We start from the raw sequence: 12,477 nt of genomic DNA, 5'->3' as shown, positions 1-12,477 counted from the left end.
AGCGGCCATGTGAAACGTCTGTGAAAAGGATGAGGATTTCTTCAATTGACAGTGTCAACCATGTTTCACTCTGTATAGTCAATTCGACCTTCTCCTGTCACCGCATTGTTATGTCGCAAGACATACCGCGTAGAGATCGAGGTCCGGTTGGCGAATTTTCAGTCGACTTAACCAGTGAGTTACCATGGTTAGTCATATCTGGCTGTCAGTTGTATGGCGCAAATCACGACATTATCCACGTGTATTGCCTACTGGCTGACGGCGGCGATCCTACATTCGTACTCTGCTCAAACTTGGCTGATCTTCCTCGCCGGCTTAGCTCATCGGAGTACAGAGATTTCTGAGTATCGAGAGAGTCGAGAGAGCCAAAGACGACTAGTAGACCACGAGGATAGCGCCAATAGCGTTAAGAATGTTAGACTTGGACTCTAGAATTTACCTATTTACAAAATCATAAATCCTACTCAGACACCACTCCGATCGATATATATTGCCATCATCCATGAAAACCGTATCTGAACACCCGTTCCAGAATAACCTCCGTCTCCAAGTGTTTGCAGATCAAAAACAGATAACACTGAGATCCACGGAAATATCCTGCTGGAGAACTGGTAGCGAGCACAAGCAAGTATCAATTCAGGATATCAAGCCGTCCTGTCACGGGCGCACGAGGACCGCCGATCCCAACGTGCTGCACATCGCATCCCCGGATGCTGTACCAGAGAGGCTGAGATCGGCGGTTGTCAAAGTTCCGAGGCATTCGGACGGTTCCAGACTTGTGTATCTGGCAGCGAGCTTGTTTCCTGTTTCTAGTCGGATGGAGTAGATAGATCATCTATCCACAGTATGAGTACCTTGGGAGTGATTGTGGATAGTAGCAGTAGGAAGTTGGTACAGGCAATCCGGAGTTCACCAACAAGGCCGGTGTCGGGGATGTCTCCCACCACGGAAGAAGGTTATCAGATCCTTCCAGGTGGAGTGCGCTCTGACTCGACCTCGACCGTGATAAGGCAATTATTACATCAGATCTGGCTTTGCGAGGACGTGACAGGCTGGAAGTCGGCCGACAGCACAGACCGGTGTTTGTGGACTGACTAGTTTGCGGGGGCTGGACTCCGTAGGGCATGCTGCCAGGGAAGGACTGGGCGTGCGGGTCGACTGAGGCCCAGGGCTTTGTCCTGGCTGGACCGCTCTCGAGTCTTTGCCGTGGTAAGTGGGCTCCATGTTACGGGGTTCATGCCTTCTCGGGAATGTGTATGTTTTCCAGGTACTGGGTCTGGTTGCGGATTTGCACGGGCACAGGCTCATGCCCTGGAGTTCTTGCAGGGGATGGACTAAGCAAGCAAAAGGGAAGATAGAACTCTCGGTGGTATCTCCAGAAATGGTATCCGGTAATTAAGAAATAAACAAACATGGTATAAGCATCTGAATATGCAGGCGTACAGCAGCATCGAGTAACCAGGAAGCTCAGAACAAAACAAGATTCATAGACACCAAGACCATCTTTCTCCCCACACGCAGAATTGCCCCCTACCAACCTTCTAGTCTCCCCTCTCTTCCAATCTGCACCTCCAATCGACCGCCGCCCAGACACATACAGAAAGAAAAGTCACCCCGAACCACAACCCAATCACAGCCCCTTCTTCCCACTCGCCAGCGCCCTCGAAGCCTGACTCATGATCTTCGGCGCCGCCTTCTTATACGTCGTCAAGTAGAACGAAATAAACAGCAACAGGTAGGAGCTAATAATAAACACGCCAAAGCCCGCCGCGTACTCCTCGCCCATGCAATGGCCGCGGTTCGGCGCCCAGGGGAAGTACGTCGATGCGAAGTAGGTGTAGCTGGCGAAGTAGATGAAGCCTTTCCCTTGTAAATTTATGTTCACTGGCAGTGGTGGGGGGTGAAGTAAAGGGGAGATAACTTACCGATATCGATGATGAACTGTGCGATCTGCAGGATGGTGATGTATTTCTTCCACCAGATTTTGATCCCCCGGGCGCTCTGAAAGTAGTACCAGTACATTACCACATGGACGGTTAGATTGAGTGTGATCGGGACCCAGGAGACGGATGTGCGGCCGACGAGCTCGACGTAGCAGAGCAGCGCTGTGGCGCCGTGGTGGTACGTGTGCAGGAATGTAAGCGGTTTCTTCTTCAGGACGAGGAACACGGTGTCCGCGAGTTCAAGGTACTTGGTCAGGTAGTTCAACTACCTACTGTTAGTGCTTGGGATACAAGGAATTGTTGGGGAGACGAACGTAGTAAAGAAAAACAAGCTCATCCGTCCATCCACCCCGTGCATCACAGATCGCGACGAGGACGCCATCGCTTGCAAGCGTAGGGAGAATTTGCTCAAGGAACAACGCAAGCAGTCCGCCGGAAATAAGCGTCAGGATGAAGTTGTGGATGATAAAGGGTGTCTGCAGTTTGAATGCGGGCACGTTCTTCATTACCTGTCTGCCGCCGAAGATCACAACGTAGTATGTTGCCAGCGACACGAGGGTTCCTTGCAGTGTTGTCATGGGTGTCACGCCCGGGACGAGCTGGAAGTCAGCTGGGGATTTTCCAGTTAAGGCTGTGAAGCCTTTGCTGAAGTGTGGCCAGAGATGCACGCCGAAGGGGCGTTCGAGGGAGGGGAGTGCCATAGTTACTGAAAATGGAGGTGACAGAACAGTGCAAGAAAGAAAGAAAGACTTGGAGAAACAGGCTGTGAGAGAGATATCCTGAGTCCTCACTCGATGATACTCAGGTAGACCCTTCCTGATGCAGGGACCTTTATCTATCTACTCCTAAATCATCAACTGCCGAGTCCCATCACCCTTGAAACCTCCATTCTCATCTCCCCGGCCATCACAATTCAACCTCACTTCTTCCGTAGTCCGTGACATGACCCTGTCGGCATTTCGCAGTGCCAGGGCCATGTGCCGGAGACCGTGCATCAGGGACTGGTGAAGACGAAACTTCCAAAGCTAGACCGTGATTCTGTAACCAGGATTCTGGGAGCCATGTGTCGCCCAAAATTTAGCTGTGGAGTGGGGATTTCATTTCGGGCGTGCCCAAAATTCAAGCCTGCAGCCCTACATGTCTATGGAAGTGGGATGGTGTTTTCCAGAACGACGGGGATCTGGACCAGAGTTACTGAGAGAGGAATTCTTTCCGATGGTGCTGATCTTGGTCTCAGTGTGATTTGGTGACAGTAGGACCTCGAAGATGGTCGGAGTGTGGATACAGACAAGCAGGTGGAAAATTGTGAAGAAGTTCTGAATAGATGGAAAACTCTGAATGAAGGCAAATCTTCCACGGCAACAGCAGGACCAGCCCATGCCAATCCTATTGAATAAACTAGTACGAAAAACATTGGATATCTACCATGACCAACATGAAACACATCAAACTCTCTACCATACAAGAAATCACCCCAGACCCCGCTCTCAGCGTCTCTTTCAAGCAGAAGCCATCCGATCCTGCAAAACAACCTTCAGATCAGGAAGTTCCCAAAACGCATAGCACCGACTATCCCTCGTCCAATCCTTCACCCTACCCACATACTTCCCATCAAACTGGACGAAGAACGACGCCAGCGAGAGGAGCATCATTTGCTGCGCGAAGCTAAAACCTGTCAGAACACTAAGCACCAACCAGACCGTAACTCAGAACTCACTATTTCGCAATACAAGACCGACTCCCCAGCAAGAACGGCTGGACTGCCTCTTTCTTATCCATCGAGACAGGGTTGATCCACCGCTGCGGGCGGAACTGCGACGGCTCATGGAAGTACTCGGGATTGTGGTGGAGGGCGTAAAGCGACGTGCAGATCTCAACCTATGTGATTTCCAGTCAGAAGAACTCTTCACAGGATATAGCTCTGTATATTATGACATACCCCAGCCGGGACATAGACACCATCGACATACGCCCCAGGACTAACCCGGGGTCCTCCGAGGGGAACAGGGGGGTAGATCCTGAGCGTCTCGGTAATAACAGAATTCAACCAGGGGAGTTTCTGCAGGATTTCGAGCGAGACGTCTTCCGGGGAGGCAAACGCCGATCGCAGCTCGTTGGTTAATTCCGCGTGGGTTTCTGGGTGGGAGAGGACGAGCCAGATGGCGGCGCAGATTGCGTGCGAGGTTGTGTGGAAGCCTGCCAGCATGATGGCGGAGAAGTTCTCGGCGATTTCGTCTTCGGGGAGGGTGCTGGATTCGGAGCGTTCGAGGACTTCGACCATGATGTCGCGCCGGGTGTGCGTTGCTTTTAGCTGTCTGTGGTGGAGTTGTTAGAAGAATTATATCTCGGGGATGCTGGTGGGACACATACTCCCGGATCAGACGCATCCTGGCTTCTTCGCTGCGCTGACGGATTCCCTTGCGGAGGATCTGGCGGAGCATCCATTTGATGAGGGTTGGGACGCCGGAGCCTTGGAATTGGTCGCGGATTGTAGCCCAGTAGAAGATGCGGGGGAGTTGCTCGGTCCAGAAAAAGGGACGGCCTGAAAGTGTTAGACTGGTTGGCACTGGATGGGAATGAACTCACCTCGCTCAATACACCCCAGAGGCTTTCCGATGAGAACCTCCGAGACCATATCCACAGAGAGGGAGTAGTAAAGATCGTTCAAGCTGATCGCCTTGCTATTCTCCATTCTCTTCTTAACGAGAGCGTGGAATCGGGAAATGCAGCCTTTGATCACGTCTTCGTGTGCAGCCATGCATCCAGGGCTGAGCGATGGACTGAAAAGCTTGCGCACGGTGGCATGGTAGTATGGGTCGGAGGCTGTGAAGATGTTGCGCCTTGAAATGGCCTTGTAGAAACCGGTTTTAAGAAAGGTGTTACTCTTCCCAAGACCAGCGCCGTAGATGTTTCGCATAGATTTAATCGTGTTCGTGGAGAGCTGGCCGGGGGCGAAGCGAACGACGTTTCCTGTAGAACATACAGGTTAGCAAGTGTTGTATGAAGGGACAGGCTGACGTACCATATTTCCGGTGGAGGGAGTTGAACTTGAAGGCGCTCTTTCCAGAGAGGAAACCCAGTTTCGTGTCCAGCTGCGGAAGTTAGGATGCTGCATATAAGCTGTCAAGACATGCTTACGCCGAACAGAAACCTCCCAATAAGAGGCCCTTTCACACCCTTGATAACAGGCCCAGGTTGGAGGAGCTGGAGACAGAAGATAAGTGCACCAGGAATCTATACCGTTAGCATACACCAGACAACTAGAGAAATACTTACGAGAATAAAACTCAAAGCCGAGACCAACAGTGTAGAAACATCGTCGAACCTGCTGAGCGAGAAAGCATGGGGCACAGCCATAGTGAGCGACATCTTGACAGCAAGCAATCTGTTACTCAAACACACAAGACAAAACCCAAGTACCCGTCTCAGAAGGTTATATACGACCAAGACATAGTTAGTTTAGTCGACTCTCTCCGATCCAACCCGCTAGGGCCAGCACAGGGACAAGACTCAAAATCGCCCCATACGACCTGTGACAACGACTCCAATGCCGAAACTTGAGCCATGCAGGAGGTCAGGAAATGCCGATTACAGAATACCAATTTAGTGAGACTGTATCAGTGTGTCATGAAATGAGATGGATCTGCAGGCAGGATTCAAAAATTGGACGATCGAATGCGGACCAATTTTCATATGGGCGCAAGCCGAGGAAGCCAGCCCTGCCCTAGCACGATGAAACAGCGACGGTTGAGTGCTTGTCGGAGAACGGTGGGGCGATCTTATCTCCCAGGGAGTCTCAGCTTGGACGACAATTATTCTTTTTTATTTTTCCCTGGATCTATCGCGCGGAGGAAGACCCTAGAGTAGGTAGGATGTGGAAATGAGATCCGCCCTGGCTGGTCTGGATACACTCCCAGTCTCACGATGGAAGTTTGGACCCCTCCTTGCTGTCACGGCATTTGTGATCACAGTTGATCCCTCATTTTCAGGGTCGCCTCGGTATTCCCCTGAAACACCCAAAAAGAAGGTATATCTGCGGGCACTGTCCGGTTTCTTGCGCAATCACAGCACAGCAAGCACCGCACAGCACAGAATCATGCCAACCAGCGTGCTCTTCCTCGCGAACAGCGAGCATGGCCAAACCAACATCGTCCTCGCAATCATCCACGAGCTGCTCGTGCGCGGGGACATAAATATCCATCTCGCGTCTTTCCCTGTTCTCGAAAAGCGTCTGAACAAGCTCCTCCACGATAACGAGGCAGCCTACGATGCATCCTATAAATCGCGCATCCACTTCCACCCTGTGCGCGGGCCCTCAAACACAGAGATCTTTATCCGCACAGGCAAGCGCGGAGCGTTCCATCCACCGGGATATACCGGCTCAGTGCTGGGCTTCAAGTCGCTGTGCGAGGATATCTGGGGGTGGACGGAGGACGAGTATGTAGAGATCTACGAGAGTTGTTTGGGGATCATCAAGGACGTGAATCCGAGCCTGTGCGCGATCGATTTCTTCTTCCTTCAAGGCCGCGATGCCGCGTATAACGCGGGGCATACCTGTGTTCTGCTGAATACGACTTCGCTGAGCCATATTGTTTTGGGACTGCAGAAGAATGCGGCATGGGCGTGGAAGTATCCGATGTAAGTTCCCATCCGTTCTCCCAGCAGCGCTTGTACAATACTGACAACCTCAGGCCAGGAACAGGCTTCCCTTACCCACTCCCCCCGCATCTGATCCCCTTCAACACAATGGCCGTCATGAAGACGGCCAAGATGTACCATGGCAGCGGCCGCCGGCGCGAGATCCGCGACTGGCGCATCAAGCACAAGATCCACGGCCGTTTCCCCTTCGCCGACGCCTGGATGCCGAACCGGCTGCACCTCTCCCCAGCTCTAAAAGAGCTCGACTGGCCGATGAAAGTCCCCGACAACGTGATCGCATGCGGTCCGATCCTCCTCCCTGTCGCACCAGTCAAGACGCAGGACCCGGAGATGTTCACCTGGCTGCACAAGGCTCCTACCGTGCTCATTAATTTGGGCACGCTGTATGCGCCGGACCCCAGCGTCGTGCACGAGATCGCGCTGGGTGTGGACGCGTTCCTGAAGTCGCCTTCTGGAAAGGGGATCCAGGTGCTCTGGAAACTGCCGAAACATCCACATGACCAGGATGAGGTATATAGCCAGTCGACGACCCCGCTGCAGGCGCAGCTAGATACGGACCAGGTGCGGATTCTGTCCTGGTTCGAGGTCGAGCCAATGGCGATGCTGGAGACGGGGCAGATCGTGTGCTCGGTTCATCATGGCGGGGCGAATTCGTGGTATGAGGCTATTCAGTAAGTCCCTCTTACCTATACCATTTTCCAGCAGTCTGTACTAACGAAGGTAGGAATGGTGTCCCCCACGTCGTCCTCCCAGCTTGGCAGGACTGCTACGAGAACTCCGCCCGCGCCGAGTGGCTCGGTATCGGTGTCTACGGGAACAAGACCCGGGCACCTGACATCAGCGGGAAGGAGTTGAGTCGTGCTCTGATCAAAGTCGTCGGCAACCAGTCGTACCTGAAGAAGGCAGCTGAATTCCAGAAACTCTGCCAAAAGAAAGAAGGCCGTGTCGCGGCAGCAGAGCGCATCGCGGACCTCGCCGCGCGACCAGATAAAAGCATGATCGCAGTCCCAGAACCCAAGGACGATGATCCGCGGATCGTGAAGATAACAAATGCCTCTGGAAAGACACTAGAGACGTTGAAAAGGCCAGCCGACACAGCAAAGGAGAACAAGTTAGCCCCCCTCCCTTCTCCACACCCACCTCATATCCTCCTACGGTACTAACTCATCTGCAGATCCATCTTCCGCCGCCTCGCCGAACTCCTCGCCGTAACATTCATCTCAAACACCTGGTTCCTCCTCCCCATACTCGGCTACTCCCTCCTGCTGTTCCCATACACGCGCATCCTCGCGGTCCTCTACATAATCCACATCAAATTCCTCAGCAACGCACACAAAACAACCCACAAGTCGCGCAGCAAGTGGTTCCGCTCGTCGCTCCTCTGGCGCCTGCACGCATCTTACTTCCCGATAAACCTCTACCGGACGACGCCCCTATCTCCTCGCAAGAAATACGTCTTTGGAGGACACCCGCACGGGATTGCATGTCATGGTCTCGTCGGTGCGTTCTCCGCCGACGCAAGCGGGTTCGAGGAATTATTCCCGGGAATCACGAACACGATGCTCGTTAAGGATGCGATGTTCACGACGCCGCTGTTAAGAGAGTATCTCTTCCTGCGCGGGCAGAGCGGCGTTAGCAAAGACAGCTGCATTCAGCATCTCACGCGAGGCGGGTACGATCTCCGGGGGATGGGGAAAGCAATCACGATAAGCGTCGGGGGAAGCCGAGAATACCGGATCGCGAAGCCCGGGACGATGGGGATCGTGATTAAGATCCGGAAGGGGTTTATCCGGCTTGCTGTTGAGACCGGGGCGGATCTTGTGCCGGTGCTTGTCTTTGGGGAGAATGATCTGTTTAAGCCGTTGGTTGTGGAGAGGTGGAGTGTTAAGGGGGTGGTTGCGTGGATTTGGGAGAAGAGTGTTGGGCATAAGGTTGCGTTTTCGTTGGGGCGGTTTAATATCTTTTGTCCGTTTAGACGGGAGTTGCATGTTGTTGTTGGGGAGCCGGTGGTGGTGAGGCAGCAGCGGTTTGATGTGGATGAGGGGTATGTGGAGGAGTTGCAGGCGAGGTATGTGGATGGGTTGAGGGGGATTTGGGAGGGGTGGAGGGATGTGTTTGGGGAGGATGCGTCGGTGAAGTTTGAGGTTGTTGAGTAGGATTCGTGGTAGGGTCTTGATGCTTGGATGGTTTAGGGTGGAGGGTTGAGATGAGATGAGATGAGATGAGATTATTCGATTCCTGTTAGTTTTTGTACAAGATGCAACATACATACCTATTTACATTTCATATTCCATCGTCAATGACAAGCCTTTCCATAAACCCTCAACCGCCAGTAATTATACGGCAGCGGCGCGAGACACCCAGCGCCCACCGAGACAACAGCCGCAAGCCAGAACTTCGGGTCATCGAGCGCCACAACACCGCCAGTGAGGTGATAGTCGACTAGATTCTCTGCAGCTTCCATAGCAAGCATAGACACGAGACTCATTCCCATTGCCGTGCGGGCAGCCATCTTCCAGGAGAGGTTGTCGGGGCCTCGGCGGAGGAGGATGGTCTCGAGGATTATCGATGTTGTGATGCCTGAGGCCACTATTCGGAATTAGCACCGACAGTTTGGAATGAGAATGCATAGTACATAGTTACTGGATAAACCCATGATAGTGCCCATTCCAAGCGCAGGCGCGTACGTCTGCAGCATCCACAGCGCCGAAAAGTCACCAACGGTGCAGCCAACTAGACATCGAAGCGTGTTGATCCCGGCGCGTCGCCAGGTGTGGCGGCATGTCCAAAAGCCGTTGTCGAAAGGCGAGCGCCGCTCAGGAGTTCTTTTTAGTTGAGGATCTGTTGTTCGCTCTTTTTTGTTGCAGCCGATTCCTGCAGAGGACGATGCTCTGCTTGGAGTGAGCCGTGATCGGCATGAGATCGCGAATGTGTCTGGGGCGACGCGTCTATGCCCTCGCAGGCTCTTCAAGGGGTGGGCATATTGTGAGCAGACCACACGGAGTGGTCCTCTTGATAACATGATGGGAAATTAGCGAAAGGAACGTTCATCTTGGTGGCAGGCCTTTGCTGACGCTTGTTTTGAGGGGAAAACGCGAAAACGGCGCATCGCATTCACGTGACGGTGGTTAATGGTATCGAGCCTTCGCCCACAGCGTGTTGAACACGATTTGGTCACATCCAGCGACGTTGAGGAAATCTTGTGTTAAATCACTGTTCATCCAAGTCATATTATGCTAAAATAAGAGTAATGGTCACTTATGGACACGCACTGCACTGAAGTGTAGTAATCTAGGTTGGGCGGACGCCGCAAAATATATCTCCGCAATGTCTCCGAACACGAGAGGTAGGAGGGACCTTGATACCATCAGATTGGTCAAGTATCGTTAATACGTACGCTAGAGTGTGTACCTTGGTAGTCCAGAAGGCAAGATAAAAGCCACCAACTTTCAAACGATATCGTATGCATTTGATTCACCCCAACCACTTCTAGCTGAATAAGGAGGTATAGACTGCTACCAACTACGATCTCGCAAACATGGCCACACCAACACACCCACCCTCAGGCACCGCAGCCTACGCCTTCAACAAAGCAAGCGACGTCTACGAGCGCCTAACCGGCGGCTGCACGCGCGAGGTGGCGCAGTACATCCTCTTCCTCAATCCAAAGGTTACCTCCTCCTCCGTGGTCCTCGACAACGCCTGCGGCACAGGGATCATCACCGAGGAAATCATCAACCTCTTCCCTGACCCAGCGTCACTACCTCAGGTCTACGCAGCGGATTTCGCGCCGACAATGATCTCAAACCTCACCACTAAAGCAACGCGGAATGGATGGATCCCTGACCCAAACACCGGCACGGAGCGAGAAGAGAAGAAATTAAACGTAATCCTGAACATCTCTGTCCAAAACGCAGAGGAATTACAGTACGAGGATAACACCTTCACCCATTCATACACGAACCTTGGGTTCCCTTTCTTCCCTGACGGGGTGAAAGCGGCGGGGCAGGTCTATCGGACGCTTTCCCCGGGAGGAACAGCGTTCGTAACAACGTGGAAGAAGCTAGGCTATTTACGACCGATTCACCAGGCGCAGCTTGCTGTGCGGCCTGAGGCTACGCCGTGGGAGGTCCCGATGCCGAGAGAGTGGATGACGAGGGAGAAGTTGGTGGGTGTCTTGGAGGGAGGAGGGTTTGAGAGGGGGAAGATTGAGGTTTTTGAGAAGGTGGTTGGGTATAGGGGCGAGGATTTAGATGATTTGATGGATATTTTGAAGACTGCGTTTCTTCGGCTGGTTACGGAGGGGTGGAGTGAAGGGGAGAAAGAGAGGTGGGTGGAGGAGGTTAGGGGGGGTCTCACGGAGGAGGAGAAAGAGACTGCAAGGTTAGAGATGGTTGCGTGGGTTGCTGTTGCGAGGAAATGATATATTCTCCGTGCTGTTCGGTCATACAGAGGAAATGGTCCGTTTTTGTTTGTGGGTGTTTCCTGTGCTACGAGTACTACGTTTGTGTCTAGGTGGTACGTGGTCGCTATTAAGACACCGAGCTTCGGCCGGAGAAGGTGTGACTGCGAGATACTGAATCCATTGCCGCGTTATATACGAAGTATCAGATGTACTATTGTAGAGCTGAGAAGCTTCAATCAGAAGACTCTCCAACCAACAAGACGCGATACATCCTGCGAATCCGGCGCTGCAGATGGAGCTTAGGATCGTGCTCAGGAGGAGCGAGAGCTAGTGAGCCCGTGATGGCCTTCTGGTACTCCGACCTCGTGCATTGAATGTGCCAATTCGGTGTTTGACCTATGTTCTCCAGATTGTACCTGTTCTGCCAAAGGAGAGCGGACGATGCACGCTGTTTGCGAAACACCTCGGCTAGCTCTGCGTCCGAGATGCACTTTCTCGCTGTTGACATGACCTCTGCCGCAGTTTGAGTGACGTATAACGGAGATGCGCAATGTACAACACCGGTGGATTTATTGGCTAGGTGGAGGAGACAGCAGTTGGCGACAAGATCGACAGGGACCTCCTCGAAAAAGTGGTCAGTCGCACCGACCCGGTATAGATCAGACATGCTGAAACACAGGAGAAGGGTGTGCATAGGGATCGCCTTGTCTGGTCCGTATAGTGCAAAAGGCTCCGCAATGGCCGGACCGATGGCTGATGGTCGAATGATCAGGACGGGAATTGATGAGGAGCGACCGAGAAGGATGCGTTCAGCCAGATGCTTTGCCTGTCCGTACGGCCAAGCATATCGCTCATCCGGAGGCAGGGTGGATGCATCACCCCCAGGCAGCCCGGCGAGGTTGTCGGCCTCAGTGGTAGACGCTGGAGAAGGATACAGGCGCTCTTCCACAAGTCCACCAGGTAAAAAGCTGTTCACCGCAAGACTGGAGAAATGAACAAAGTGATGTACGTGACGGAACTCGGAGACCATCTCGAACAGTGCAACAGCAGTTTGACAGTTATCGCGGACCGACTTCTCCAGGCTCTCGACCAGCGAAATGTTTGCAGCGGTGTTGATTACAGAGGTGACTTCGTCACCCATCTTCTTGCGGATGACCGGATCCAGCCCCAGGCCAGGCTTGGATAAGTCTCCGGTAATCAATTCGACCTTACTAGAGTCAAGAATGTCATCGATCTGCTGCGGCATGGATGACTCCCATTTGCGAACAGCCTGGGCAACAGAGCCTCGACACAAGGCATAGATTTTCTTAGTAGACAAGCGGAGTGCCAACTTGTAAAGCAGACAGCCACCAAGGCTGCCAGTGGCCCCGGTCAGAAAGACCACTTCATCTTCGAAGTGATGAGTGTAATTACTGGCAGCGGTAGGAGCTTCGTCCATTTTTCCAAGTGCGGTACGGTAACCACTTGTGG

The 12,477-nt window shown here is 52.9% G+C and overlaps 6 protein-coding genes across 6 annotated transcripts; 2 read left to right on the top strand and 4 right to left on the bottom strand.

The window, feature by feature from the left end:
* Positions 1 to 1,630: 1,630 nt before the first annotated feature.
* BJY04DRAFT_228624 (elongation of very long chain fatty acids protein) lies at positions 1,631 to 2,644 on the bottom strand (the record flags this gene model as incomplete). The annotated part of the gene is made up of 3 exons (XM_073718882.1): positions 1,631 to 1,860; positions 1,926 to 2,208; positions 2,258 to 2,644. The coding sequence occupies 3 exons, from the start codon at positions 2,642 to 2,644 to the stop codon at positions 1,631 to 1,633; spliced, it is 900 nt and encodes a 299-aa protein (XP_073570140.1).
* A 731-nt stretch (positions 2,645 to 3,375) lies between these two features.
* BJY04DRAFT_228622 (cytochrome P450) lies at positions 3,376 to 5,312 on the bottom strand (the record flags this gene model as incomplete). Its single annotated transcript, XM_073718881.1, has 8 exons — positions 3,376 to 3,608; positions 3,661 to 3,821; positions 3,883 to 4,258; positions 4,314 to 4,485; positions 4,530 to 4,913; positions 4,966 to 5,035; positions 5,082 to 5,177; positions 5,220 to 5,312. 8 exons carry the CDS (start codon positions 5,310 to 5,312, stop codon positions 3,443 to 3,445), a joined length of 1,518 nt encoding a protein of 505 aa, XP_073570139.1. The 3' UTR covers positions 3,376 to 3,442.
* Positions 5,313 to 6,039: 727 nt separating this feature from the next.
* Positions 6,040 to 8,758, top strand: BJY04DRAFT_228620 (Diacylglycerol acyltransferase family; the record flags this gene model as incomplete). Its single annotated transcript, XM_073718880.1, has 4 exons — positions 6,040 to 6,581; positions 6,635 to 7,273; positions 7,327 to 7,713; positions 7,777 to 8,758. 4 exons carry the CDS (start codon positions 6,040 to 6,042, stop codon positions 8,756 to 8,758), a joined length of 2,550 nt encoding a protein of 849 aa, XP_073570138.1.
* Positions 8,759 to 8,898: 140 nt separating this feature from the next.
* Positions 8,899 to 9,624, bottom strand: BJY04DRAFT_219317 (DUF4396 domain-containing protein; the record flags this gene model as incomplete). Its single annotated transcript, XM_073716558.1, has 2 exons — positions 8,899 to 9,191; positions 9,246 to 9,624. 2 exons carry the CDS (start codon positions 9,622 to 9,624, stop codon positions 8,899 to 8,901), a joined length of 672 nt encoding a protein of 223 aa, XP_073570137.1.
* Positions 9,625 to 10,140: 516 nt separating this feature from the next.
* BJY04DRAFT_219316 (class I SAM-dependent methyltransferase) lies at positions 10,141 to 11,025 on the top strand (the record flags this gene model as incomplete). Its single annotated transcript, XM_073716557.1, has 1 exon — positions 10,141 to 11,025. The coding sequence occupies one exon, from the start codon at positions 10,141 to 10,143 to the stop codon at positions 11,023 to 11,025; it is 885 nt and encodes a 294-aa protein (XP_073570136.1).
* A 214-nt stretch (positions 11,026 to 11,239) lies between these two features.
* On the bottom strand, positions 11,240 to 12,445 carry BJY04DRAFT_208153 (male sterility protein-domain-containing protein; the record flags this gene model as incomplete). Its single annotated transcript, XM_073713950.1, has 1 exon — positions 11,240 to 12,445. One exon carries the CDS (start codon positions 12,443 to 12,445, stop codon positions 11,240 to 11,242), a length of 1,206 nt encoding a protein of 401 aa, XP_073570135.1.
* Between the last annotated feature and the right edge of the window lie 32 nt (positions 12,446 to 12,477).

This window comes from Aspergillus karnatakaensis, assembly GCF_047715665.1.
Source record: "Aspergillus karnatakaensis strain CBS 102800 unplaced genomic scaffold BJY04scaffold_31, whole genome shotgun sequence".
Taxonomy (NCBI): Eukaryota; Fungi; Ascomycota; class Eurotiomycetes; order Eurotiales; family Aspergillaceae; genus Aspergillus; species Aspergillus karnatakaensis.
This window is presented reverse-complemented; position numbering and strand designations above follow the sequence as displayed.